This window comes from Ovis canadensis, chromosome 2 (assembly GCF_042477335.2).
Source record: "Ovis canadensis isolate MfBH-ARS-UI-01 breed Bighorn chromosome 2, ARS-UI_OviCan_v2, whole genome shotgun sequence".
NCBI classification, from domain to species: domain Eukaryota; kingdom Metazoa; phylum Chordata; class Mammalia; order Artiodactyla; family Bovidae; genus Ovis; species Ovis canadensis.
In genome coordinates this window covers 254948487-254975527 of record NC_091246.1, presented here as the reverse complement: position 1 = coordinate 254975527, position 27041 = coordinate 254948487, and the positions used below count along the sequence as shown (strand labels likewise).

At 51.9% G+C, this 27041-nt stretch overlaps 1 protein-coding gene across 5 annotated transcripts; it reads left to right on the top strand.

The window, feature by feature from the left end:
* The first annotated feature begins 8091 nt into the window (after positions 1–8091).
* Positions 8092–21832, top strand: NECAP2 (NECAP endocytosis associated 2). 5 transcript variants are annotated; one of them, XM_069579310.1, is made up of 8 exons: positions 8092–8298; positions 10454–10554; positions 12974–13078; positions 13164–13245; positions 14195–14303; positions 16760–16937; positions 19718–19802; positions 20609–21832. In XM_069579310.1, the coding sequence occupies exons 1-8, from the start codon at positions 8207–8209 to the stop codon at positions 20655–20657; spliced, it is 801 nt and encodes a 266-aa protein (XP_069435411.1). In that variant the 5' UTR covers positions 8092–8206; the 3' UTR covers positions 20658–21832. The 5 variants fall into 5 exon arrangements, with proteins under 5 accessions (XP_069435411.1, XP_069435414.1, XP_069435410.1 ...); XM_069579313.1 differs by lacking the exon at positions 16760–16937 and adding an exon at positions 15251–15366; XM_069579309.1 differs by lacking the exon at positions 16760–16937.
* The last annotated feature ends 5209 nt before the right edge of the window (positions 21833–27041 follow it).

Here is a 27041-nt window from a genome sequence, read left to right as displayed (position 1 = left end):
TCTCTTCCCCTGGGGTCCCTCCCTTCTCTCCCCTTAGGCTCCCTAGGCCGTCCCCTTTCCTCTGAGCCCTCCTGCCCCAGACATAGATGACCCATCTGGGAGAAACCTGGCCCCCTCCACACCCCTCACACACACCCCCCATTGTCCACTGTCTCCACTCAGAAAGCACAGGCTCAGCCTCAGAATCCTCAGGCCCCAATATTCCATAGGCTAGGTTTCAAGGGGGCAGCAGCTCCAGAGGGAATCCAGCCCCCTCTTTGTCCCTGTCTGGGGCTTACAACTTCCCTGAGAATCTGGACGAGAAGGGGAAGCCCCCACCCCCAGCAGGAGAGCACGGATCTGAGGATAGAATTGGGGGGTGCCCAGTACACTCTGTTCCACTTTCAGGGCACTTTCTTGCTCGCTTTTATTGAGATTTAATTCACACATCACACCACTCAGCCACTTAAAGTGTACAATTCAATGGCTTTTAGTATATTCACAGAATTGGACAATCCTCACTCCAATTTTAGAACATTGTTCATCACCCCCAAAAGAAAGCCCACACCCCTTAGTCATCACCTCAATCCCCCCAACCCACCCCCAGCCCTGGACAATCACTAATCTACTTTCTGTCTCTATAGGCTTGGCTATTCTGGACAATTCATTTAAACGGAATCATATTTCCATGGTGGTTCAGAAGGTAAAGAATCTGCCTGCAATGCAGGAGATCTGGGTTTGATCCCTGGGTGAGGGTCCCATGGAGAAGGGAATGGCAACCCACTCCAGTATTCTTACCTGGAGGCTTCCATTGATAGAGAAGCCTGATAGGCTATAGTCCATGGGGTTGCAAGGAGTTGGACATGACTGAGCGACTAACATACATATAATATGTGGTCCTGAGTGACTGGTTTCTTTGGCTTAACAGATGTTTCCAGGGTTCATCTGATTTGTGGGTTGTATCAGCCCTTCATTCTCTTTTTTGGCCAATACTCTACATTTTTTTTGGCCGTGTCATGCAGCTTGCAGGGTCTTAGTTCCCCAACCAGGGATTGGACCTGGGCCACAGCAGTGAAAGCTGGGAATCCTAACCACTAGGCCACCAAGGAATTTCCCCTTTTATGTCTCCATTTATCAGTTGGCAGACATTTGAGTTCTTTCCCTTTTTTCGCTATTATGAATAATGCTGCCGTGAACATTTATGTACAAATTTTTTTGTGTGAAAATATTTTTTCATTTCTCTTGGGTGTGTACCTAGGAAAGGAATTGCTGGGTCATGTGGTAACTCTGTTTAGCCCCTGGAGTAATTGCCATGCTGTTTTCCAAAGTGGTCGCATCATCTTACATTACCCAAAGTGTAAGATGTCTGAGGGCTCCAGTCTCCCACACCTTCGTCAACACTTGCTCTGCGTGTGCTTTGTTCTGGCCACTCTAGTGGGTGCGGGTAAAAAGCAGTATCTTATTGTGGTTTTGATTTGCATTCCCCTGATGGCTAATGATGTTGGTCACCTTTTCATGTGCTTATTGGTTATTTGTGTATATTCTTTGGGAAAATGTCTATTCAGGTTCGTTGTCCATTTATAAATTGAGTTATTTGTCTTTTTATTATTGAATGGTAAGAACTCTGTATATAATCTAGGTGCAAGTCCTTTGTCAGATACGTAACTTGCAAAAGTTTCCTCAAATCATGTGAACTGTGCTTTCGCTTTTGCTGTCCTTTGAAGAACAAGCATTCTTAATTCTGTTACGTCTCATTCACCCACTTCTCTCTTTTGTTGCCTGTGCTCTTGGTGTCATATCTAAGAATCTGTTGGGTTCTTTTTATTATAACATAAATCCAAGATCATAAGGATTTGTCTATGTTTTCCTCTAAGAGTTGTATGGTTTAACTCACACATTTAGGTCTATGCACCATTTTGAATTAATTTTTGTATATGGTGTGAGATATGGGTCCAACTTCATTCTTTTGTGTGTGCAATGTAGATAACTCATTCCCGCACTGTTTGTTGAAAAGATTATTCTTTATCAAACTGTCTTGGCACCCTTTGGGAAAATCAAGTGGCTATAAATGTGAGGGTTTATTTTGATTTTTCCATTCTATTTCATTGCTCTGTGGTCTATCCTTATACCAGTACTATACTTTTCGATTCCTGTCATGTTAAGTATTGAAATTGGGAAGTGTGAGGTCACTAACTTTATTCCTTTATAAAATTGTTTTGTTACCAAGTGCCCTTTTAAAGTAGTTTCCCCATGGCTAAGATGGTAAACAATCTGCCTGCAATGCAGGAGACTCGGCTTTGATCTCTGGGTCAGGAAGATCCCCTTGAGAAGGGAACGGCAACCGACTCCACTATTCTTGCCTGGAGAATCCCGCAGACAGAGGAGTTTGGCAGGGTCTGTCCATGGGGTCGCAGAGTTGGACACGACTGAGCGACTAACACTCCCCATCTGAGAAACAGGGAAATTTCTCTTGGAAATGTTTATGATGGCAGAAAAACACAGCAGGTAAAGATAAGCGACCTATCATAATTCTGGAAGCCACATAAGAACACTGCTCCCCTCAAGCCACCACCTTGGCCCTGGACCTACCAGAAAGCTGCTGGATGAATCACAGCGAGGTTGTGCACTGCTGTCACCTCCTCCCATACGAGACGGGCTCTGCGTGAGCCTGCACTCTGCCTGTTGGGTTGAATTGAATTTGTTAAATAGCGGAGTTAACCTGGGAGTAGCCAGTAGGCCCTCTTATTCTTGGCAACAGACGCTTAGAAATGCCTTTCAGGCGTGTCTGGCCATGTGACTGGGGTTTGAGAATAAGGCAAAGGACAGTCTGACCTCCCACAGCCAGAGGACAGTGTAGCTTCCCTGGGCTGGTCACTGCTTCAGTGGCTCCACTACACAATGAGGATAACAATCCTCGCTCCGCCTACCTCACAAGGATTATTGTGTCAAGGTAACCTCTTCCAGGGAGCCTTCCCTGACTGCCCCCAGGCTGGGTGAGGTCTCTTTTCTTAGCTCCCACACTCCTCTGTGAGTTTCTTCCGTCGTAACACTTTTCATTCCACGATGCAAATGATTCATTTTTTTCTCTGTCTTCTCCTCTCTGTTAGCTCCATGAAGGTAGGAGCTGGCTAGGCCTCATCTCTGTGGCCCCAGCACCCAGCAACTGGCCTATAGTAGCTCAGTGCCCATCTCTGTTAGGCTGAACTGAAGGGCAAGTGCTCTGAACATGTTGTAAGACCTAGCTACACAGAGTGAGCATTCCCTATGAGATTGAGAGAGGAAGGTGTCCTACATGGGGCAGCCACAAGGGGCCACTGTCAGCCGCCTTCACACTGCTTGGCTTCCAGAGATGAAGTGATGGAACTTGGTGCTGATGGTGGACGCTATCCCAAAGTTTAGCTCTTAAGAGCTAGTCCCAGATGCTCTCCCAGGTGTAAGATTCCTGGGACACTCTATTTTCCCCAGGTGTTGTTCAGCACATACTGATGCAAAGAGTCAGAGTGTGAAAAAGGAAACACAGTGGCTCATCCCCAAATCACTCCTTGGCTTTGGGATGTAGCCAGTTGAATACACACACACACACACACACACACACACACACAGAGTCATGTACTTTCATTCGCTGAGAACTTAGTCTGTAGCAGGTCCTGTGTTGCTGAATATGGGGGTCCAGAAAGGCAGGGACAGGGTCCTGTGTTCAAGAAGCTTGCAGTCTAGTGGGAGAGTGGACATGGAAACAGAATGACAAGAATGTGAGGGATAAGACTGTCAGAGTGAGAGGTGCCCTCCCTCACCTCTCAGCATCTCTCCCCTCTAGCTTCTAAGGGAACTTCTGTCTTTGTCACTCCTGGACTTTAGGGAAATGAAATAGAACTAGGAGAAAGAAATCTCATTTCTCAATCTCTTTGCTGTGCAGAAACAGGGTAAAGTTGAAATCAAATGCTAAATCAGTTCACATAAAGAGAGGTTAGCTTCATACCCACCAGGATGGCGAATATCAAAGGAAATGGAAAATAAGTATTGGCGAGGATGTGGAAATTTGGAACTTTTGCTGGTAGAAATGTAAAATGCAGCTTCTGTGAAAAAGTTTAGAGCTCAAAAAGCTACACATAGAATTACTGTATGGGCTAGCAAGTCCCACTTCTAGATGTATGCCCAAAAGAACTGAAAACAAGGACTTGAACAGGTATTATTCACCAATAATTCAGGTGGCATTATTCACAATAGCCAAAAGGTGGAAACAACCCAAATGTCCATCAATAGACGAATGGATAAACAAAATGTGCTCTATTCAATGTTCACCTGAAGTAATGAGGTTACCAGAGCTGCTCCAGCAAAAATGGGTTTGCACGAGATCAGCAGAGAATTGCAACTCAGGGTCTGCAACCAAGGCCAACCATGTGCAAGTTCCCCCAGGGCAAGGGGAGCAGAACTCTTTTACTGAGGGGAAAAGGAACCTGGGGAAAGGAGGGATACAGTAAACCGAGTCTGTGACTTTTCATTGGCTGAGTCATTGCCAGGAAAGAAGAGAGTCTTGCTTCCTCCTTTTGGGCTAGCATTGCAGGGTCTGGGAGCTCCCCACCTTGGGCTCCTGACTCTTATTTAACCAAACTTTCTGTTTATTAATTTTGTATACCATACAGTGAAATATCATTCATTCATTAAAATAAATGAAATTCTGATATAGGCTATGATATGAATGAACCTTGAAAATATGAAATAAGTGAAATAAACAAAAACAAGTACTGTATGATTCCATTTATATGAGATACCTGGAAGAGACAAATTCATATACAGACAGTAGAACAAAGATTACCAGGGGCTGGGGGTAGCAGGGAATGGGGTGTTATTGCTTAATGAGTATAGGATTTTGGATGATGAAAATGTCTAGAAATAGACACTGGTGAATGTACTTAATTTCACTGAACTGTACACTTAAAATGGTTAAAATGGTAAGTTTGTGTTATGTATATTTTACCACCTTGTATGTATTTTAATTTAAGAAGGCAGATCAATCCTGTAATAAAGAGTTTATACAGAGTGAGTAAAAGGAGAGAGATGAGAGGGAAGAAGGAGGAGGAGAAAGTTTAGATGCGTTCAGTGAGCCGGAGGTTTGGGATCAGCCGCGGCACACAGAGGACCTGGCTCATCATAAGCACTGAAATGTTTCTATAATGAATGAGAGAATGGTAGGGCTTCCCTGGCAGAGAAGGCAATGCCACCCCACTCCAGTACCCTTGCCTGGGAAATCCCATGGACAGAGGAGCCTCGTAGGCTGCAGTCCATGAGGTCACTAAGAGTCAGACATGACTGAGCGACTTCACTTTCACTTTTCACTTTCATGCATTGGAGAAGGAAATGGCAACCCACTTCAGTGTTCTTGCCTGGAGAATCCCAGGGACGGGGGAGCCTGGTGGGCTTCTGTCTATGGGGTCGCACAGAGTCGGACACGACTGACGCGACTTGGCGGCAGCAGCAGCAGCAGGGCTTCCCTGGAGGCTCAGTGGTAAAGAATTCACCTGCCAATGCAGGAGACATGGGTTCGGGGAAGATCCCTCATGCCTTGGGGCTTCTAAGCCCCCGGGCCACCACTGTTGAGCCTGAGATGTGGAGCCCAAGCTCTGGAACTGGCTCCTTGTGCTCTGTAACAAGAGAAGCCACAGCAATGAGGAGGTACACATGGCAACTAGACAGTAGCCCCTGCTCACTGCAACTAGATAAAAGCCCATGCAGCAATGGAGACTCAGAACAGTCAAAAATAAATTAATATTTTTTAAAAAGGAATAAAGAGAGAGAGTGGTAGAGAAGGAGAAGGGATTCTGACAGTTTGACTCAGGGTGGCACAGTGGTAAAGAATCTGCCTGCAGTGCAGGAGACTTGGGTGACTTGAGTTTGATCCCTCGGTCAGGAAGATCCCCTGGAGGGGGAAATGGCAACCCACTCCAGTATTCTTGCCTGGAAAATCCCATGGACAGAGGAACCTGGCTACAGTCCATGGGGTCACAAAGAGTTGGACACAACTGAGCCTTCATGCAAACACTGTAACTTCCATAGCATTCTGAGAAATCCAAGTTAAGACTGGGATACTTTAAAAAGTACTTATATTATTGAACTTGGTTCCTTTTAATACACCCTTTTGTTGAATCTAGACTACAGGGGCCCGGGCACACGGTGGAGTTAGGATAAGGGTGGCACAGTAGGGAAATCTCATTTAGCTGGTGGGAAAGGTAAAGCTTTCTCTAGAAGGAAAAGGCTCGGTTGCATCTTAGAGTTGGCTGATGGCAGGACCTTCAGGAAGAGCAGAAGGAAGCAAAAGCTGGAAGAGACAGAGGCATCAGAGAGAGCTGTCCAGGTAGCAACAGCTTTGAATCTCAGCCAACTGGACATCAGGTGTAAGTGTCGACGCAACAGGGATGACGACAAACCAGACAATGGATTGCAGTGTGATGTGTATTAAAGTTTTCTCTGCGGCTCCTGAGATGTTGTGGAAGGGGAAGTGCCCAGAAACCCTTGTTGTTGTTGTTGTCACTAAGTCACGTCTGACTCTTTGTGACCACATGGACTGCAGCACGCCAGTCTTCCCTGTCCTTCACTATCTCCTGGAGTTTGCTCAGATTCAGGTCCATTGAATCAATGATGCTAACTAACCGACTCATCCTCTGCTGCCCTCTTCTCCCTTTGCCTTCTATCTTTCCCAGCATCAGGGTCTTTTTCCAATAAATGGGCTCTTCACATCAGGTGGCCAAAGTACTGGAGCTTCAGACATCAGATAACCTGAGTGTATGCTAAAGCCACTTCAGTCATCTCCAATGCTTTCCGACCCAATGGAGTGTACTCCACCAGGCTCCTCTATCCACGGGATTCTCCTAACAAGAATGGGTTGCCATTTCCTCCTCCAGGGGATCTTCCCCATATAGGGATAGAACCCATGTCTCTTATGTCTCCTGAATTGGCCGGCAGGTTCTTTACCACTAGTGACACCTGAGAAGCCCTTCAGACAACCCTCAGTCAGTCAGTCCAGTTGCTGAGTTGTGTCCAGCTCTTTGAGACCCCATGGACTGCAGCACACCAGGCTTCCTTGTCCATTACAACTCCCGGAGCTTGCTCAAACTCGTGTCCATTGAGTTGGTCATGCCATCCAACTATCTCTCTCATCCTCTGCTGTCCCCTTCTCCTCCCACCTTCAATCTTTCCCAGAATCGAGGTCTTTTCTAATGAGTCAGTTCTTCGAATCAGGTGGCCAAAGTACTGGAGCTTCAGCTTCAGCATCAGTCCTTTCTATGAATATTCAGGATTGAGTTCCTTTAGGATTGATTGATTTGATCTCTGTGCTGTCCAAGGGACCCTCAAACATCTTCTCCAACACCACATTTCAAAAGCATCAATTCTTCAGTGCTCAGCTTTCTTTATGGTCCAGCTCTCACATCAATACATGACTACTGGAAAAAACATAGCTTTGACTAGACGGACCTTTGTTGGCAAAGTAATGTCTCTGTTTTCTAATATGCTGTCTAGGTTTGTCATAGCTTTTCTTCCAAGGAGCAAGCATCTTTTACTTTCATGGCTGAGGTCACCACCTGCAGTGATTTCGGAGCCCAAGAAAATAAAGCTCACTGTTTCCATTGTTTCCCCATCTATTTGCCATGAAATGATGGGACCGGATGCCATGACCTTTGTTTTCTGAATGTTGAGTTTTAAGTCAACTTTTTCACTTTCCTCTTTCACTTTCATCAAGAGGCTCTTTAGTTCTTCTTCGGTTTCTGCCATAAGGGTGGTGTCATCTACATATCCGAGGTTATTGATATTTCTCCCGGCAATCCTGATTCCAGCTTGTGCTTCCTCCAGCCCGGCATTTCGCATGAGGTACTCTGCATAGAAGTCAAATAAGCAGGGTGACAATATACACACAGTCTTGACTATTCCTCTCCCGATTTGCAGTCAGTCCATTGTTCCATGTCCAGTTCTGTTACTTCTTGACCTGATACAGATTTCTCAGGAGGCAGGTCAGGTGGTCTGGGATTCCCATCTCTTTAAGAATTTCCCAGTTTGTTGGGTGGCTCCTGGTTCCTTCCGCCACAGGTCGTAAGGCGGGGTCTCCAATAAACGGCGCGCGGCGACGAGCGGCTGACGCCCGCGATCTGCCGCTCTAGCCTGACGTGAGTCATAGAGTCGCGACTTCCGTCGGGCGGGGAAGGAGCCGGAAGTCCGGCGGGCTCCGGGCGTCGAGATGGAGGAAGCGGAGTACGAGTCGGTTCTCTGTGTGAAGCCAGATGTCCACGTCTACCGCATCCCGCCGCGGGCCACCAACCGTGGTTACAGGTGACCACCTGCCGCCAGGCTAGGCTAGTCACGACCTCAGCCCTCCCCGGCCCTCCCCACACGCCCACTGTGGGAGAGGACGGCGCGGCCAGTTGACGGGCGAGGGGCGGGCGCAGGTCATGCCGGGTCTCTCAGGTCGAGGCCGGAGCCGCGAGGGGTACCCAGCCTTTCTCTTGTCTCAGTCCGACGAATGGGGTCCCGGCGGCGGGGAAGATTGAAGGCGGTATATAGCATTTAGGGAACCTAAACATGGTCGGGAGTGGTGTTGTCACAGACCTTTTTTTCAGCGCTAGCTGACGGCCTTGACGGGATCCTTGGAAAGACTTGAGCCCTGTCATTGGCAGAAATTCCCGAAGGAAGGAAGGGGAGCCCAGAACCGGTCCAAAGGACCCGTCCTGGGAAGTTCTAAGCTGATGTTGAAAGCCCAGGGGCCCTTCCTTGCCCAGCTTTCTTGGCACGAACCTGGGCCCTGATCACCTCCTCTGGCTATTGAGAGGCATCCATCCGCACTTGTCTGGTGAAATGTTCACCTGAGACGAACAAATAGGCGTGTTTGTTAATGTAGGTTATGTGGAAGTGAACACAGGAAACTGCCCTGCCAGAGGAAAGGGGGGGCTGGGAGGATGCTTCCTTTTCATCGTATGTCTTTGTACAGTTTGCATTTTGTCACCATTGCATTTTGTCGTCATTGTCAACGAGGAAAAATATTAAAAGAAGATAATGTCTCATATGGATAACCTAGCGTATGGCTATTTTGTGCCACACGGGGTTGGGGGTGGGGGTGGGCAAGATCTTGAAAGCAATATTTCAAGTCCAAGTTATTTGGAGATACAGGGTTGGCCTGCACCACAAGAATGATGGAGTGTCAACGTCTCTGGCCTCTTGTTACTTTTCAGTTGTGTTAACATGTAGCTGATTTTCTAGTGAACAAATACTTTATCGAATACCTAGTACATCCATAACATAGTTTTAAAATAATATGAAAGCAACAATAGAACAAAAACTCATTTGCTTTCTGCGGTCAAACGGGATGGGCCACCAAACCAGGGATGGTCATCTGCCTCCATCCCTTCAGTAGGATGAGTCTGGTCCCCCAGAGATCGAGGTTACCAAGCGTTAAGGCTGACTAGGTTGGCAAAAAGGAAACTGCCAGCCCCTGCACTTCAGCCTCAGAGCTCTGCTTAACTTGAGTTAAAGGCCCCTTGTCCCAATAAGAGGAACTGAAAGTTGTGAAGAGTCAGCTGACTTGTGAATTGAAAGTCTGCATTTATGTGGCCTTCAAAACAACCTGCGTCCACAGTCATGATGTCTCTCCAAGACCTGGCATATGCTTAGGGACTTCTAAGAAAAGCCTCTGGGAAATACCCAAGGTTTTTGCTTTTGGGGGGTTTACTGAGATGGAACTAAAATGTAAAGTTAATGCTTTAAAAGAGCTGAAAGAGGCCGTTGCGATAGGTCTGTGGTTTCCTGGGTTTATTTCTTCTCAGGCTACCTTTGAGAATAGCTTTCTTGAATACTCATTCACTTTTCCCACATGTCCTGTTACTCTTCTTTGCTCATCTGCTAACGCTTGCTTCCCTTCTCCTTTTCCTCCAAGATGGTCTCAGTGGTCCCAAATGATTGCTGTGACGGCCACAGCCTAGCAGTGTCTTCAGCAAACCATGGGCCCTAGTAGTTGGCTTTCTCTACAGAAAAAAACCTAGAATTCTACTTCAGAGAAGGTCTCTATAATCTGGAACTGGGGTTGGCCAGCTATGACCCACGTGTTTTTGTTTGGCTCATAAGCTAAGAATGGTTTCTACGTTTTTAAATGGTTGGGGAACATTTTAAAGAAGAATTTTTCAGAATGTGAAAATTATATGGAAATCAGATTGTCCATAAAGTTTCACTGAAATACATACAGCCGTGCTCAGTAGAAAATATGTAGTTAGAACGCCTGAAGCGCCAACATGTGATGCAGTATGACTGCTCTCCCCCTGCAGCTGCAGCGTGAGGAGTGCAGACAGAGATCGTGTGGTCCTTTTCCCGAGACGTCTGCCAGCCCCCGGTCTAGAGCAAGCAGCCCACGTGCCCTTCCCACCCCTGTCCCCACCCCCAACACTGGAAAAGGGGAGCGGAGCCTCTGGCAGCGACACAACGGTTTTTGTCCCTTTAGGGCTGCGGAGTGGCAGCTGGACCAGCCATCCTGGAGTGGCCGGCTGCGGATCACTGCAAAAGGCCAGATGGCCTACATCAAGCTGGAGGACAGGACCTCAGGTAAAGGCCAGGGAGGCCTGTGTGGGGCTGAGGGACTGCGCCTCCCGCTTTGTGAATGGAGGGGCGGCCACGGCCTGGCCAAGCCACTCGGAATCAGGGGCTCTGTCCTGGAGATCAGAGCCCGGGTGTACTTGTACATTGACTCCATTCCCCAGCCTTTAGTTTAAAAGAAAGTGTTTCCTGTCAAGCACGTGTTCTTTTGGGCGTCCTTAAGAAAATACTAATTTGGGAGCCCAGAGAGAAAAGGCCTACAGGTTGGTCCCAAGTAGGAAGCCCTGGAGCTTGTCTGGAAGATAAGCCACACGTTGACCTCTGCTGTGAGCTTGGTTTCTTAATCAGGAATTCTGCTTATCGGCTAAATGGTAACTTCCCAGACTGACCACACCCAGTAACTGAAAGAACTGGAAATTGTCCTTCTCAGCTCTTTCTGTAGTGAGAGGACAAGCCAAGCTGGGCTGTGTTGGAGTCAGCTGACAGTTGTCACCCTTGGCAGAATCTCTGGCAGTCCTGTGCCACCAGCGCCTCTGGGTGAGCTGTGGAGGGTAACATGGCCTGGAGTAGTCCCAGGCCACCCCCTGGAGCTGGAATCAGATGCAGGGCTTCTCAGTCAGATGCCCCAGCATTCTGTAATGTCTTCTTTTTCTACCATAGAGGTTTTCCTTTGTGGAGCAATAAAATGCAAGGATTCGTGAGCAAAACTGGCTGCCTCTTCTCAGATCTGCACCACTTGTGTCTGAGCTGTGGGGCCTTAGACAAGCCGCATGACCTTTGACACCTTAGCCTCCTTTATGGTGAAGTGGGGATCACATTAGCTCCTGCTTCATGGGGTTGTTGGAATACAAAATGAGCACATAGATATCCAAATGCTTTGTGAACTGCAAGGTGAGCCAAAGCGCCGATTTGCTTCAAGCATGACTGAGCATTGATGGCAGAGGAGTTTGAAGGGACGGCTGCCTGGGCTGCCCAGAGAACGCTGGCTGCAAGATTAGCTGGGACGTCCCAGGTGGCGGCACACGGGAATGGCAACACCTGCTCTCTGGGGACCCTGGGAACTACCTTTAAGGGACACCTGGTGTACCAGCCACTGCTCAGAGCTGAGCCTCACCTGCAGGAGCCACCCCAGGACACCCTTAGCTTGGGGTCCCGCGCTCTGGGTCATGTTTGTCCCTCACTTCCCAGTCACTCTAGGCCAGGGTGTCTCAGCTTCGGCAGTAGTGACATTTGGGGCCAGCTGAGTTTTGTGGTCTAAGTCGTATTTAAGATACTTAGCAACATCTCTGACTTATACCTACTAGATGCCAGTAGCACCCCCGAGTTGTGACAGTCACAAGTGTCACCAGACATTGTCAGATGTCCCTTGGCAGAAGGGAGGTCCAAATCACCTGTGATGGAGAACCACTGCTCTAGGCTGAAGACATCCAGGTGAATCCCAGATCCCCAGGTACCAAACTAGAGAGGGCAGAGGAGTTAACAAGAAGCTACAAACTTGGTCCACAGATTTGGCTTCAGTTCAGCCTTGATCGCACCGTCACCTCTGAACCATAGGATTTAGTAGAGACTGGTCAATACCTGACTCGTCAACAGAGATCGGCACACTCGAAAACACCACCAGTTGTAAATGCGCACAGAAGGTGTGTGTTGCACTACACCCTAGAGAGCCATAGTTGATAAGGGGATGCGTTTTACAAGAGCTGTTTTTTGTTGTATTTTTAGTTCTGCCTGTTTATTGCTACCAATCCATCTCCCTCTAACCCCCTCCGTCATGCCACCCCATGGACTGTAGCTTGCAGGTTCTTCTGTCCGTGGAATTTTCCAGGCAAGAAGACTGGAGTGGGTTGCCATTTCCTCCTCCAAGGAAGAGCTGTTTTTAAAAGCAGTCACTCTTTTGGCCTGCGATTAGATTAAATCAGCCTGCTTCAGGTCCTTCTGAGAGTGCAGAAGCCTCCCCTCTTCACTGGGTTCACCTGTCCCTCGAGTCCTGCCTCAGGTACTAGCTGATGCGGAAGGTGTGACCTCTGAACCAGGGCCCTCAGTACAGGCAGTGGGTGTGAATGGGTGAGACACAGAACGGTGACCAGCTCCAGCCCATCATTCTCACGTGGAAGTGGAAGCCCAGTGTTGCTAGAGCTTTTGATGTTAAGAGAAGCCAGAAATCTGGGTTATTTTACATGTAATTTGATTTTGAAGTGTTCGGTAGTTAAATTGAAAATACTAAACTGAGAACTGAATCTGACCTGTAAGCCACCTCTGACTTAAATCTTTCACCGGTTATATTCCTGTTACATTCCTTTAGCCAGAAGGCGTTTGACTTGAATTCCAGAGTCAGGTTTGCCGATCTTCCTCGTAGGGCAAGGGCCCCAGTCATGGGATAGAAATAGGCTGTGAGGAACTCAAGGCTCATCCTCACTTCCGCTTTCAGGGGAGCTCTTTGCTCAGGCCCCAGTGGATCAGTTTCCTGGCACAGCTGTGGAGAGCGTGACGGATTCCAGCAGGTACTTCGTTATCCGCATCGAAGATGGAAACGGTAAGCTCGGGACTCGGGGCTCCCTCTTCCAAGAAGGGTTTTCTCTGCCTTTGGAAAGTAGAATTGATTGTGTGTTGTCCCCCAGGGCGACGGGCGTTTATTGGAATTGGCTTCGGGGACCGAGGTGATGCCTTTGACTTCAATGTTGCCTTGCAGGACCATTTCAAGTGAGTGGTTCTGGGAGACACACTCATGCCTCCTCCCTCTTTCCTGGGACAGCATGATCTGCCAGGTTAGGATACCCAGGTGGCTGTGTGTGATCTGTCTGTTGGCAGAGCCTCAGGGGAACTCACTTCTCCTTTAAGACAGGTCCCCTCTGCACTCTGCAAGTCCTCATCTCTACCCTGAGGTCTCCTTTTCCTGAGGCCCATCTCTGATCCCCAGTCAGCTGCCCTAGCCTTGGAGGTGTCACATCTCTGCCCCCGTCAGTCCCTTGAGCAGCCGGAGTCTTTTCCCGGCTCCCTTGGCCTTTCCAGACCTGTTCCTCCATGCTGTGATAAGCAGTGCTCGGTTTCCCAGGCCACTCGGCACACACCCTGCTGGTCCTTTTGAAGCTAGAAGGGGAGGAAAGCCTGCTTCCCTGCCATCTGAGGCCTCTCCCTCTGGCTGTGGGGAGTGTGCAGCTGTTCACGTGAGTGCTTCTAGCGCCTCTGCTCTGCGTGGCTGCTGAAGCGCTGCTCTCTGGAGGGTGGGGGACCTTTTTGTTGCTTTCCACTCGGCTGGATGTCTGTCCTCTCACCATCTACTTTTTAAGCCCCTGGACGGTGTTTTAGTCTTCACGCCACATGCTGAGGAGGAAAGGACCAGGTTCTCAGATTTCCTGGAGACCAGTGTTAGGACCCTCTATATAAATGACCTTGTGAAATTTTCATAGTCTTTAAGGCATAGGGAATCGTCATCCCATTTTGCTGATGAGGAAACTGACAGACATGCAGCTGCTTTCGTGTCAAAGCCAGGACTTGAGTTCAGGCCTAATTCTTAAGCTGCTCTCAGTTCCTCCCGCAAGGCTGCAGTCAGAGCCTCGTGCTGGACTGATGGCAGGTGGGACTGAAGCAAGGACATGAACACAGGGCAGCTCGCCCCTTCCTCACTTCTTCCTTCCTCTTCTCTCCTCAGGTGGGTGAAACAGCAGTGTGAATTTGCAAAACAAGCCCAGAACCCAGATCAAGGTCCCAGATTGGACCTAAGTTTCAAGGAGGGCCAGACCATCAAGCTCAACATTGCGGTGAGTGCTACCCCTGCTCGGCAGCCTTGGCCACCGCACCAAGCCCAGCCCAGAGCCGCTGCTCTTCTCACAGTCCAACATGTGGGTATTGAGCAGCAGCCCAATGCCAGGTACTGCGCTGGGGGTGAGAAGGAGGGTTCTGCTATCACAGAGCTCAGAGTGGAGCTGAGGTGAGGGAATCAAGATGTGATTATGTGGCGGAAAGGTTCTGTGACCTCGGGATGTCTTCAGTGCCGTGAACTCCTAGGGTGGGGAGTCCTGCAGCCTAGAGTTAGGGGGAACCAGAGACGCCTTCCTGGAAGAAGCGACCTACGAGCAAGGGAAGAGAGGTCAGAGGGCGGTTCAGAGGGCTTGGCGTGTGCAAAGCCTCTTGAGTTGAGAAACGTCAGTCGCTTGCTGACATAGCTGATGTTTCTGTGTTGGCTGTTGGCAGGGGGGACCATGTACTCATCCCAAGTTGTGTTTTGGGGACGTCCCTGGTGGCCCTTTAGTTAAGACTCCACGTTCCCGAGGTAGGGGACACGAGTCCAGTCCCCGGTCAGGGAATTGGATCCCACATGCTGCAACTAAAAGATTCCTCGCACCACAGCTAAGACCTGGCACAGCCAAATTAAAAAAAGAAAAAAGGATCGACAGCACTCTGCTGGCAGGGAAGCGTTGGGTGGGCACTGGGGGTCACGGGCAGCTCTGCTGGCGGTGGTGTCCGGGCTCCCTTGTCATGGTCCTGAGGGGCCCTACATCTCAGGAGAGGTTGAGCTGGGCTGGACTGCAAGATGTGGCCTCTGCCTGGGTGTAGGGATGGAGCTGAATGATTTGGGGGACCTGAGGACCTATGGATTTGTTTCTGAAGACAGTTTGTAACCCTGAAATAACAGTCTTCTGCTTCACTTACTATCTCTTTCTCCTCTCTTCTGCTTCCTGCTGGTGATGATTTGGGACCCTTGAAGTTGGCCAACTGTCTCTTAAGAGAAAATCCAGGTCATGTCCAGTGGACTGGTTGGGATGCGAATCTCTGTCTTGCTGGGAGGAAACTAACATTTAATGAGCATCACCTGTTTGCCAGGTAGTGTTTTTAGGGCACTTCTCATGCGGATTAAACATTCTCCCCTTTTACAGGAGAGGAAATGGAGGTTTAGAGAGCTGGAGGGTCTTGTGCAGGGTCGTCGAGCTAGAAATAATCAGCACAGCTGTACGCATACCCAGGACTTGGAAGGCTTAGGCTACCCACCCCAGTATTCTCCGGCGTCCCTGGTGGCTCAGCTGGTAAAGGATCCACCTGCAATGTGGGAGACGTGGATTCGATCCCTGGGTTGGGAAGATTCCCTGGAGAGGGGAAAGGCTACCCACTCCAGTATTCTGGCCTAGAGAGTTCCATGGACTGTATAGTTGAAAACAGTCAGACACGGCTGAGTGACTTTCACTTCAGTTCACTTGACTCTGGTCTGTGATCTCAGCATTTGATTGCTCTCCTGGCAAGGTGGGAACCATGCCATTTTCATATTTGAGATGCTCTGGCTTCTGGTTCACCTCGGTGTTGACGTTTCTGTTTTTCTTTAGTAAATGTTTTGTTGAGGTCTAATATACATACAGAAAAGTACACACATTATAAATGCAGAACACAGTGGATTTTTAAAAAACAAATATGCAGGCTTCCCTGGTGGTCTAGTGGTTCAGAATCTGCCTGCCAGTGCAGGGGATATGGGTTCTGTCACTGGTCCGGGAAGATCCCGGATTCTGTGGAGCAGCTGAGCCTGTGCTGCAGAGCCCATGCTCTGCAAGAGGAGAAGCCGTAGCACTGAGAGAAAGCCCACGCACAGCCGTGAGGACCCAGTGCAGCTGAAGATGAGGAAATAAATGTTGAAAAGACAAGTTTGCTCCCACAAGCTAGCCCCCAGATGAAGGATGGCTCTCAGCACTCTGGAAGCCCCTCCGCTGCTCTCTTCTGCAGGACAGAGGGAGCACTATCCTGATGTTGCTTTGACGTTTTGTTGATTGACTCGCGCCCTTCAGGCTCCTCTGTGTGTGACTCCTTCCGTCTCCTCAGCCTGGCATGTGTGAGGGCATCCACGTTGCTGAGCGTAGGCGGTTTATCCTCGCTGTGGCAGCGGGCTGCATAATGGGAGGGACTCCAGTGGCCTGGTGGTGGGTGTCGGGGTGGTCTCCAGTTTGGGGCTGTTAAAGGAGTGCTGCTGTCAGTGTGCAGATGGTGTCTTTGGTGCCCACGTGTACGTATTTCTGTTGGGTCCATGTAGGAGTGGAATGGCAGGAGCATCAGGCCATATGTTCAGCTTTAAAGATTCTTACAAACAGCTTTTCAAGGTGAAAGTGCTGCGTGGATGGCTGCTGAGCGTCCTGGTGATGCAGACTTTTGGGGCCCCGGGGTCACCTTGTGAGGTTTTCTGATGGCAGTGGGGTCCAGCAGAGCTGACCGATGCTCATTCCTCCCCTCTCTTTAGAGCATGAAGAAGAAGGAAGGCGCCGCCGGGACGCCCCGCGCCCGGCCCACCAGCACGGGAGGGCTGAGCCTGCTTCCCCCACCCCCGGGGGCAAAGACCACTGCCCTGGCCCCTCTCTCCGGGGAGCATTTGTCTGTGGGGGGCTCTGTTGTCCAGCCAGCAGTTTCTCCCAGCTCAGGTCAGTGTGCGAGGGTGATGGCCCCACAGCTTGGGCTCCTCTTTCCCCTGGCAGCAGGCCCTGCAGCTTTCCCTCCTTTGCCCACATGGGTCACACTTAGTGCCCGTTGTGAGGAGCTGGAGGGTGGGGGCCACAAAGCTGGTCCTGCCCACACTGGGTAAGGGCTTCCTCTCTCTTCCCACAACTTCTGCTTCAGGGTGTCTGTCCCGCCCTGATGGGCAGGGACTATAGCTCACTCGTGGCTGTGAAACCATCAGCGCGTGGGCTCCTGGCTCTCAGAGGCTGCTCGCTGAGTGAGTGAGTGATGGCAACGTGGCCTGTGGTCACAGGACGCTCAGTCTGCTTGTAGCAGAAGAGAGGGATCCTGAGCGCAGAGAGCAAGTGCTCAGGGACCAGACTCACTACCAGCCGCGTGGTCTGCAGAGCTGCCGTCGTGGAAGAGGTGACACTGAACCAGGCCTTGAGGGACAGAGGCCCGGGCAGGGGTGCCGGCGCTCCAGACAGAAGAAGAGCAGGAACAGGACTTCGACTTTTAAACGTTGGTGTGTTAGGGAGATGGAGGCCACACGAGTGTTCCACGGCAGGTGGTGGGAAGCATACCTGGAGACTGAGTTTGAAGCGGGCTCCTCAGCGAGGCTGTTGGGCACTAGACGCCGTGAGGCAGCTCCCCCAGCGGCTGCGCTGGCACTCGCTCCAGGCCGTGAGTAGCGCCTCTGGAGACCCGGGGTTCTGGACAGGAGCGCCTTGTGCCAGGCGTGGAGGTGCCGGGAGGCCAGCCTGGCCCCTCGGTGTCCCCGCCCCGCCTGCCCGGCCGGCGCGACGCTCTTCGTCTCCGTTGGGCTGGCTGGCTGTCGCCAGACCCCTTTCTCTGACCAGGATATCGGGCTGGGGGAGGGTCCCAGCAGGAAGCCTGCTTTCTTTCCCTTTTCAGGGTCGGGCCTACCTGCAGGTCAGGCTTCAAACCTCAGCCCTGTGGGGGATCCCTCACCCCAAGAGAACGGCAGGAACAGCAGTCAGGGAGTGCGCCTGCCCAGCCCCTGGAGTCACTCTCAGTGAGGTCGCAGGACCGCTGGGCTTGGCATCCTGGGGCCGGGGGCGGGAACCTGCACACTTCACACTGCTGGGGGCTCACTGAGGTCTGAGGGCCACAGTCTCGGGCGTTCTGTCTGTGGCCGATGCACGTCCAGTGCGAACGTGGAGTCCCTGCGTCACGCCAGGTGGTGTCTGAGGGCACTCCAGGCGCAGCCCTAGGCCTCTGCTTCCAGGGCCGCATGATGTGATGTGCCGGACGGGCAGCTGCGGGTTGTGACTGGCCAGCATTCATGATCACTTGCCAAATGCTCCCAGGCCAGACTGAGTGAGGTCACAGTCCAGCTACCGCTGTGTGACGTTCAGAAGGTTGCCTGCTCCTTCGTGCCTCAGTTTCTATCTGTAGGAAGGGAGTAGTGATGATGCCTGCAGCACCGCTTTCTTGTGAGGATCAAATGCGCCGGCCCACATCGCGCTCGCAGAGCGGCACCTGGAGCAGTGTCCGCGCTCCCTGTGCGGCGGCTCTCGCCTGAGTGGCACTGCACCATTGCCGTCGGCATCACTGTTGGCTGGGCCTGTTGGAAGCCCTCCACTTGTTTAATATATTTGATCCTCAGACCGGTCAGTCTTATGAAGAGTATTCGTCACTGCCGTCTCCATTTTAGAGATACGGAGATTGAGGCTGAAGTAACCTGCATAAAGTCAAACAGACTAGCCTGTCCTCCCCCAGGGGCTGTGGTGAGGTTCAGACGAGATAATGCCTATTAAATACTTACGTGCTTATTCGCTGAGTCGTGTCCAACTCTGTGACCCCATGGACTGTAGCCCACCAGGCTCCTCTGTCTATGGGATTCTCCAGGCAGGAATACTGGAGTGGGTTGCCATGCCCTCCTTCAGGGGATCTTCCCCACCCAGGGTAGAAGCCAGGTCTCCCACATTGCAGGCGGATTTTACCTGCAGATTCTTGACCTCAGATTCTTTCCCATCTGAGCCACCGGGGAAGCCCAAGTTTTATGGCTCTCTGAGGGTTTAACTTGCTGAACTGCTGAACTGTGAAGGGCCCTCGCTTTATGTGCTTTTCTGGCCCATTAGACAGTAGACGTAGCTGGTGGGAAGGCAGGTGGCTGGCACAGGGCCTTAGGAAGGAGTGCTGGCACCACTGGGGGAGGGGCTGGAAAAGCAGGCCCTGCCGCCCCGTCGTGCCCTCCACCCGGTGACCACACCCACACAGACGCCCACTTGGTACTTCTGGAAGACTCCCCAGCCCCATAACAGTTTGGCTCCTAGGACTTGGTACATGTCTGGCACATAACTTTCTCAGCTGGTTGAGCCAGACACTGGCCTGAGGACTTTATATAAAGACAGTGTTGCAGTTTTGATGAGCATTCTTCATCCAAGAAGTCAGGAGGTAGCACATTTTAAACAGATTTCCAGCATAAATGGTTGGAGCGAGGCCTCCTTCAGATAGAGTGATGGCATGTGACCCGCCCCCACTGGTACCCTCCCCTCCACCTGGTATGTGGCCTTCTGCACTGTCTCCAGGAGCCCCTCAGGGGCTCGTCAGAAGATAGCAGAAATGTGAATGGCTGTGGGTGTTTTGTTGCCAAAAAGCACATCTCTGCATATCTTTCTCAGCACCTTGGAATCATGAGTCTGATTTCCAGGTTACTGAGGCAGCCAGAGGGGAGGTCTCTGACACCTCTATCTCCTTCTCTCTTCTTCCTTCCCGTCGGACTTGCGGACGTCTGTAGGAGGTGCCACTGTGTCCTGGCCACAGCCCAAGCCTGCCACCACTGCCACCGCCGACATCTGGGGAGACTTTGCCAAATCCACAGGGTGAGGAGGATCAGGTTCTCTGTGCTGGGACTGGGGCCAGGGCTGTTACTCTTCAAACCTGGGGTCGCCGCAGCACCTGCCTTCTGACGTCGGGAGCAAGAGCACCGGTTCAGACACTTTGAGGCCAGTGAGGGGATGGAGCCCCAGTGTGCCCACTCCAGGTGGCACGCTTCTCTGTGGGAAGGCTTTTTGCTGCCTTCCACTGCTGAATGGCCTGGAGCCGCCCTCTGCAGCTCCTTCTGGCCTTTCAACCACCTCACCAGGTACTCTGGCTTGTCAGCAGTACCTCTAATCTCCTCCTCCCCACTAGCTACCCCAGGACACTGGGCCACGAGTTCACCAAGGTTCTGGCATTGGCCCATCCTCATGGGACCTCTGCCTTTTCTGCCTCCTTAAAATTTCGAGCCTTTCCTAGGGGTCAGGGTGAAAAGATGCTAACCACACAGCATCATTATGTGGACGGGCTGTAGGCCGGGAGTTAGCACACACTTTCTCAAGGACCAGGAAGCCAGAGTTTAAACTGCAGGCTAGCTGGTCTCTATCCCAGCTCCTCGTCACCACTCTTGCAGCCCAGAACAGCCACAGTATGTGAGTGAGTGAGTGTACCTGTGTACCAGTGAAACTTTATTTACATAAACAGGCAGAAAACTAGATTTGGTCTAGTCCTGGGTTGTAGTCTGCTGACCCCTGCCCTAGAACATTCAGGGACTGGCTTCTCGGAGTTCTTTCTGCCTAGGGAGAAGTTACATCTCCTGTGCTCCGTATTTCCAAACATTTGAAATCTAACCCCGTCCCTCTCTTTCCAGGTCGACCTCCAGCCAGACTCAGCCAGGTGCAGGCTGGGTCCAGTTCTGACCTGGATGTGATTCTCTTCCTCATACGACTTCTGGAGAGGAGCCGCCTCGTCGGGGCTGAAGGAAGGAGAATGCGGTGCTCCCTGGCCAGCCTCTGTTGGGAACATGAGTCTCCTCTCCTCCTCCTTACCTGGCTCTCTAGACAGACTGGGCATGTTGGGTGGTACATTGGCCCCGTGTCACACTGTTGCCTGGGATTCGAATTTGCAACCAGAGCTTGGAAGAAGAGTTCCTGGATGCCTATCCCCGTCTGTCCTCTTGACATGAGAGAGACTCTGAGACTCTTCCATCGTGATGACTCTTATTAAACACAAGCCCCCAAAGCAAAAGAAGGGCTTGAGTGTGCTGCCTGGGTTCAGACCAGCTGTCTGGGGAGGCTGTAGGTGTCTCATGATCGCTGTCTGGAGGGGGCCTTTCTGCATGCGCCGGCTGTAGCCATTCCCGTCAGGAGGAGGGATTCCTCCCTGATTTCTGAAAGGTTTTTAGGCTGCAGCCTGAACAGACGATCAGGAGGGAAACCAAGAGCATTAACCAGCTTTTAAAATTCTTTTAGTGTTTGCTTTGCTGACGTGCTGATCTGCACTAACTCACGGTCTTTGTAAAAGCGTGCCCTGGCAGCCTGCCCCCACAGGAGCCTCTGAAAGCATTCCTCACTGTCAGCTGCAGGAGCGGTACTCTGAGCTTCATCTCAACCTCGTGGCCTGGTTTCCGTGTGTGCAAGGCCCGGCGGGCAGGGCGGGGCTGAGGCAGGCGCTGGCGGCAGCTAGGCCTGCATCTGGGCCAGAGTGGCTGCTGTCCTCATGGAGGTGAGGGCTTTGGCCCTGCCGTCGCGGGCAGCCGTGTGGGCTCCCAGGCTCACTGCGTGGTTCCTGGCGGACTTGGGCTCTCTCCCGGGTGTTTCCTGAAGTGCCTTGTCTGCAGACAGTTCCTTCCTTCCTTCTCTCCTTCGGGGACTGTACGTGACAGACAGAAGGAGTCTGAAGCAGCTGGACGTCTAGGTTTGCCTGTGTTCCTGGTTTATAGGAAATAATTTTATCTGAGCACACCTCTAAAATCGCTTTCGTTGACATCCATTACCTCTTTAATTGAAAGGTCTAGATGATGAACTGAAAAAAAGTGTTGGCCTTTTGGTGGGACCAGATTTCTAAGATAAAAATAAATATTTCTACTCTGTCAGTGTGTGTCAGAGATGGGAGTGTTCTTGGCGCCATGGCCGCTGACTCCTCCAGGATGCCTCTGCAGGACACACGCCGCCTTTTACCACTGAACCCACGTCCAGACTTAAGACTGGGGCCACAGCGACAGGCTGGCCGGAATGCGGGGATCTGGCCCTGTTGCCCTAAGGCAGCCAGTGATGTCTCTGGTTACAGAGTCCAGCCTTTCTGCCCTTCTGGGACGTTCTGGGCTTCTTGCCCTCTAGTGTGGGGGCAAGCCCTGCCTCCTGCCCAGACCTCCGCAAGGAAGCAGGCCCCTAAACAGTAAGGGTGTCCAGGCAGAGACCTAAAAGCAAGATGAAGGCCGTGGCGTTTACATGCCTGTGGGCTCTGTAACAGATGTGCGTCCACCGTTGCCTATAGAAACGGCCCCTCTGACTGGTAAGCAGCGTGAGGGATGACAGAGGAGAAGTTAGTTGGATGGTGAACGTGAGTTTGAGTGAACTCCAGGAGACGGTGGAGGACAGGGAAGCCAGGTGTGCTGCCGTCCATGGGTCACAGAGAGGCTGACACAACTGAGCAACTGGACAACAGCAAAGAACAAAGAAAACTGGAATTGAGCGTCCTCTTGCCCTTTAAGTAAGGAAAAGGAAATTGCATCGAGGGATTCTCAGGAGGAGTCAACTTTTTTGTCTGTTTGCTGTTACTCCCCATCTTCTCTAAGTGCCTTGCTGCTGCTGCTGCTGCTGCTGCGAGGCTAGGAAAGAAGCAGCTTAGCGTTAGAGGAGGCCCTTGACAGGAACCATGTGCCGTTGAAGGTGAGCCCTTGGGTCTTGGAGACAGACCCGGGCTTTGATCTAGACTGTCTTCATGGTAAAAATGTGTGCCACGGTCTCCTTAAGCCAGGTGTCACTTGGACGAGGCATCTAAACCACTAGCAGGTGCCCATCCTGTGACTCAGGTACTGCATCCAGAACTGTTACTCACAATGGTGCTGCTGAAGAAACCACAGTCAGAAAAACAACCTGGAAAGCACCTGGAGGGATCTGTAGGGCAGGGGACAGTCTGGTGCATCAGCAGCTCAAATCCCAGCTGTGGGACCGGGGTCCCCAGGACAGCCCCCAGTGCTGAGCCATGCATTGCCTCACTTAGATCCCTGCCTGGAGCTTCCAAACGCTGGGGTTGGGGATAGGAGGTAGGTATTGGGTTTGAGGGTTTTGAGACTACAAGATATCTTCATGATTCTATAACATCGCAACTTGTGTCTCACTGGCTTTAAAGAAGCCGACTGCCACGTCGCGTGACTTGCCCTAGTCCCAGGGCCACAGCGTCGAGGTGGGAAAATCAGCCTCTCCGACAGCCAACAAGAAGCTGAAGCGCTCAGGTCAGCGGTCTACAAGGACCTGGATGCTGCCAGAGTCACCTGAGCCGGGGAGCAGACCCTTCCCCGGTGGATCCTCAGATGAGCCCCAGCCTTAGCAGCCTTGCAGAGACCCAGCCAAGCTGTGCCCAGACCCCTGAAGCCTGAAACCCAGTGAGTAAATGTGTCTGAAGCTGCCACGTTTGCGGAGGTGTCATTAGGCAGCAACAGATAACTAATACAAAAGGCGACTGAAGGGCATCGAATGGGAGTCAGAGGAAAAGAAGGCTCTGGACACACTTGAGGGCAGGATGGCCTTGGTAGGTCACTTAACCTGCCCCTTGGGGCCTCACTTTCCCTTTCTGTGACAACAGCTATTGCTTACGTCTGCAAGGCACTGGTCTGTGCCCTTAATGTAAAATGTGCCTCAGGAACTGCCCCAGCAGTCCAGCGGTGAGGCCCATGCTGCCACTGCAGGGCACGGGTTGGGTGTCTGGTCCAGGAGGAGTCCACATGCTGCGGGGCAACAAGGCCCGTGCTCCACAGCAGAAGCCGCTGCAGTGGGAGGCCTGCGCACCAGAACAAAGACGCTACCGCCCCTAGCGGCCGGAGAGAGCGGGCACAGAAGCATAGAGCCAGCACAGCCATAAGTAAGGCTTGAAAAGGGTCTTTTAAAAAGTCAGGCATTATAAGACCCTGTCAGTTAAGCGTAAGGTATCCAGCAGGTCCAGTTAACCAGAACACATGTCCTCTAAGCCTCCTGCTTAATGTGGTTTGCCGATGGGGTGCAGAGTCCAACCGAGCCTAGCACCTGGGTTTGGCAAGCACTTGGCCCTAGCAGCATGTGGGTACTAAGTCCCAGTCACGTGTTTCCATTACCGGAGCCGCAGACTTAGACCCCTCCACAGTGGAGCAGGCATAACTCCCTTCTGGTGGCCAGACCTGGGGCGCAGGGCTGGGTGCCACCTGGTTATGGGGCAGTGACCCAGTTCGCAGCCCTACGCTTTCAAATGCCCACAGGTCAGGCTGAGCTGAACAGAGCCCCAGGTCAGCACGGCAGCGGGCGTGCAGCCTGCGGGGGAGGGCTGATGCCAGTGTGTGCTTCCCTGCAGTGGGCTCCTGGGAGCCCCGGGGTAAGAAGGTCCAGCAGAGGAGCTGTGTTTGCTGTCCCTCCCAAAACCTCCGGAGGCAGTGCCATGGTGGAGAGGAAAGAACATGGGGTGAGACCCACTGGACTTCACGCTGTGTGCCCTCGGGCAAGCCACTGCACCTTTGCGACGTCTTGGTCTCCTTACCTGTAAAGCTGACATAACCCTAGAACCTGTAGCCTACAATTCCCCTTCACAGAAAAATTCAAAGGGGATGGAGGATGGAACGAGAAAATGAGAGGTTAACAGCCAGCAGTGTGGAAGGACGCCAGTGTGGGCTGCCTGCGAGGTGTGGGCACTGGCAGCCCTAAGGGAGACCCGGTGCAGATGGGCCTGGACAGGTCCACTGAGGAGACGGGCAAGAAGTGGGGAGCACAGACCCTGGAGCTCAGAGCAGGCTCGGAGCGCAGACCTCAATGCTGTGAGCAACATTCTGGAAGTGAGGGCTCTGTAGGGACAGGCAGGACCAGAAGTGGGCTGGGAAGGCCACGAGCCTGTCAGCACCTGGGTTCAGTCGCTCAGTCATGTCTGGCTCTTTGCGACCCCATGGACTGCAGCACGTCAGGCTCCCCTGTCCTTCATTGTCTCCAAGAGCTTGCTCAAATTCCTGTCCATTGAGTCAGTGATGCCATCCAACCATCTCAATCTCTGCTACACCCTTCTCCTTTTGCCTTCAATCCTTCCCATCATCAGAATCTTTTCCAGTGAGTCGGCTATTCACACCAGGTAGCCAAAGTATTGGAGATTCAGCTTCAGCATCAGACCTTCCAATGAATATTCAGGGTTGATTTCCTTTAGGGTTGACTGGTTTGTTCTCCTTGCAGTCCAAAGGACTCTCAAGAGTCTTCTCCAACACCACAGTTCAAAAGCATCAATCCTTCAATACCCAGCCTTCTTTATGGTCCAGCTCTCACATCTGTACACGACTACTGGAAAAACCACAGTCTATAGACTATATGGACCTTTGTCATTAAAGTGTATCTCTGCTTTTTAGTATGCTGTCTAGGTTTGTCACAACAAGGCTGTGATCCATGAAGGAGCCAGGCCTGGGTAGGGATTCAGCAAATCTGGAGATTCTGGACAGGTTGACACAGACCTGAGCCACGCTGGGGAAGCTGGGGGCCCATCTGCTTTCTGGCAGAGGTCGGTCAGCCCTCCTCAGGCTGGGCCAGGGACACCACAGGGAATCTGTGCCCTTCTGCAAACCTCACAGCCCTCCTCATCCCAGACCCCAGGAATTGACCCAAATCTTGGACCACAGCTCTCAGGCCTGGCCCAGGTCGCAGCCTTGCCTGCATCATCCCCAGGTATCAGAGCCCAGAGGACACATTGGCAGCCCCTAGCGTAGTTTCTCAGGTGTAAAACCCAGGCTCTGACAAAGACAAAACTACCGTTCGGGGAGCTTCCCAGGTAGCACAGTGGTAAAGAATCCACCTGCTGAGCAGGAGATGAGGGTTTGATCCCTGGGTCAGGAAAATCCCCTAGAGGAGGAAATGGCTACCCACTGTAGTGTTCTTGCCTGGGAAATCCCATGGACAGAGGAGCCTGGGGCTACAGTCCACGGGGTCGCAGAGAGCTGCACATGACTGAGCACCACCACCATCCATCCCCTCTTGCCGGTGGAGAAACAGACTGCCAGCTGTAGGCCTGCTGCTCTTCTTTGTGGGAATTTACTTTTTTTCCAAATGTAAAATCACAAAATCAAACATGCTTTTTCAGACAAAACAGTCCTTCCTCCACCCTAGAGATTCAGACCTGCCTGCCTCCCCCTTTTGAAATGGATCCAGTGCCCTCAAGAATGCAAGGAAGTTGAGGCCCACTGAGAGGATGGACATCGAACCTACTTTAGAACAGACAGGACACATCGCTGTTTAGTTTCAAAAGCCTGCTTTCCTCTGTGGTCTCATCCCCATTCCGTGTGGAGAAGGCACCAGAGGTTCTGAGATGGAAGGGCAGTTCGTGGGCTTCTGCCATTTTACCCGTGAACAAGCTGAGGCCAGAGTGCCTCATCCCAGACTGCAGGGCAATCAGGAAGACAAAGACATTCTCCCTGCAGGTCAAGGGACTGATGCCTCCTCAGTCTGGCTGGGCGATGGGTCAAGGCCAGACTTCAGGAGTTTAAGGCCTTGCAGGCAGGGTCAGGGGGCACAAGGGCTTCCCAGTGGCACAGAGGTAAAGAATCTTCCAGCCAATGCAGGAGGTGAGGGTTTGATCCCAGGGTCGGGAAGATCCCCCTGGACGAAGGTATGGCAACTCACTCCTGTATTCTTGCCTGGAGAATCCCAAGGACAGAGGAGCCTGGTGGGCTACAGTCATGGGGTCACAAAGGGTCAGACACGGCTTAGTGACCAAACAGCAGGGGACACAGGACCCCAGACTGCCGCTGGGTCTCGGTTCCAAGTCGACTGTACCACCTTGCAGCTTCCAGGCCCTGAGCAACTGGCTTAGTCTTCAATTTCCCGTTTTGGCATAAGGAGCTAATAATCCCTGTTTGAGGATTATTACTGTCCGGAGCAGTAAATGCAATCCTGTGGGAAAAGCCCTCTGTCCAGTGTGGCTCCCGGGCCAGAGCCCGCCTCACGCTTCCTGCGACCAGCCCCGCCCCGGGCCCAGGGCGCGCCCCCGACGCGGGACGACGCGAGGACGCGGGCGGGTCGGGCGCCAGCCCCTCTCGACCCCGCCCCGGCCCGCCATTGCCCCGCCCACCTCTGGCCCCGCCCTGA

Coding starts and splice junctions, on each gene's coding strand:
- NECAP2 (XM_069579309.1), top strand. CDS start 8,207: ATGGAGGAAGCGGAGTACGAGTCGGTTCTCTGTGTGAAGCCAGATGTC. Junction 13,246..14,194: donor GCCTTGCAGGACCATTTCAA/GTGAGTGGTTCT, acceptor TTCTCTCCTCAG/GTGGGTGAAACAGCAGTGTG. Junction 19,803..20,608: donor GACTTTGCCAAATCCACAGG/GTGAGGAGGATC, acceptor CTCTCTTTCCAG/GTCGACCTCCAGCCAGACTC.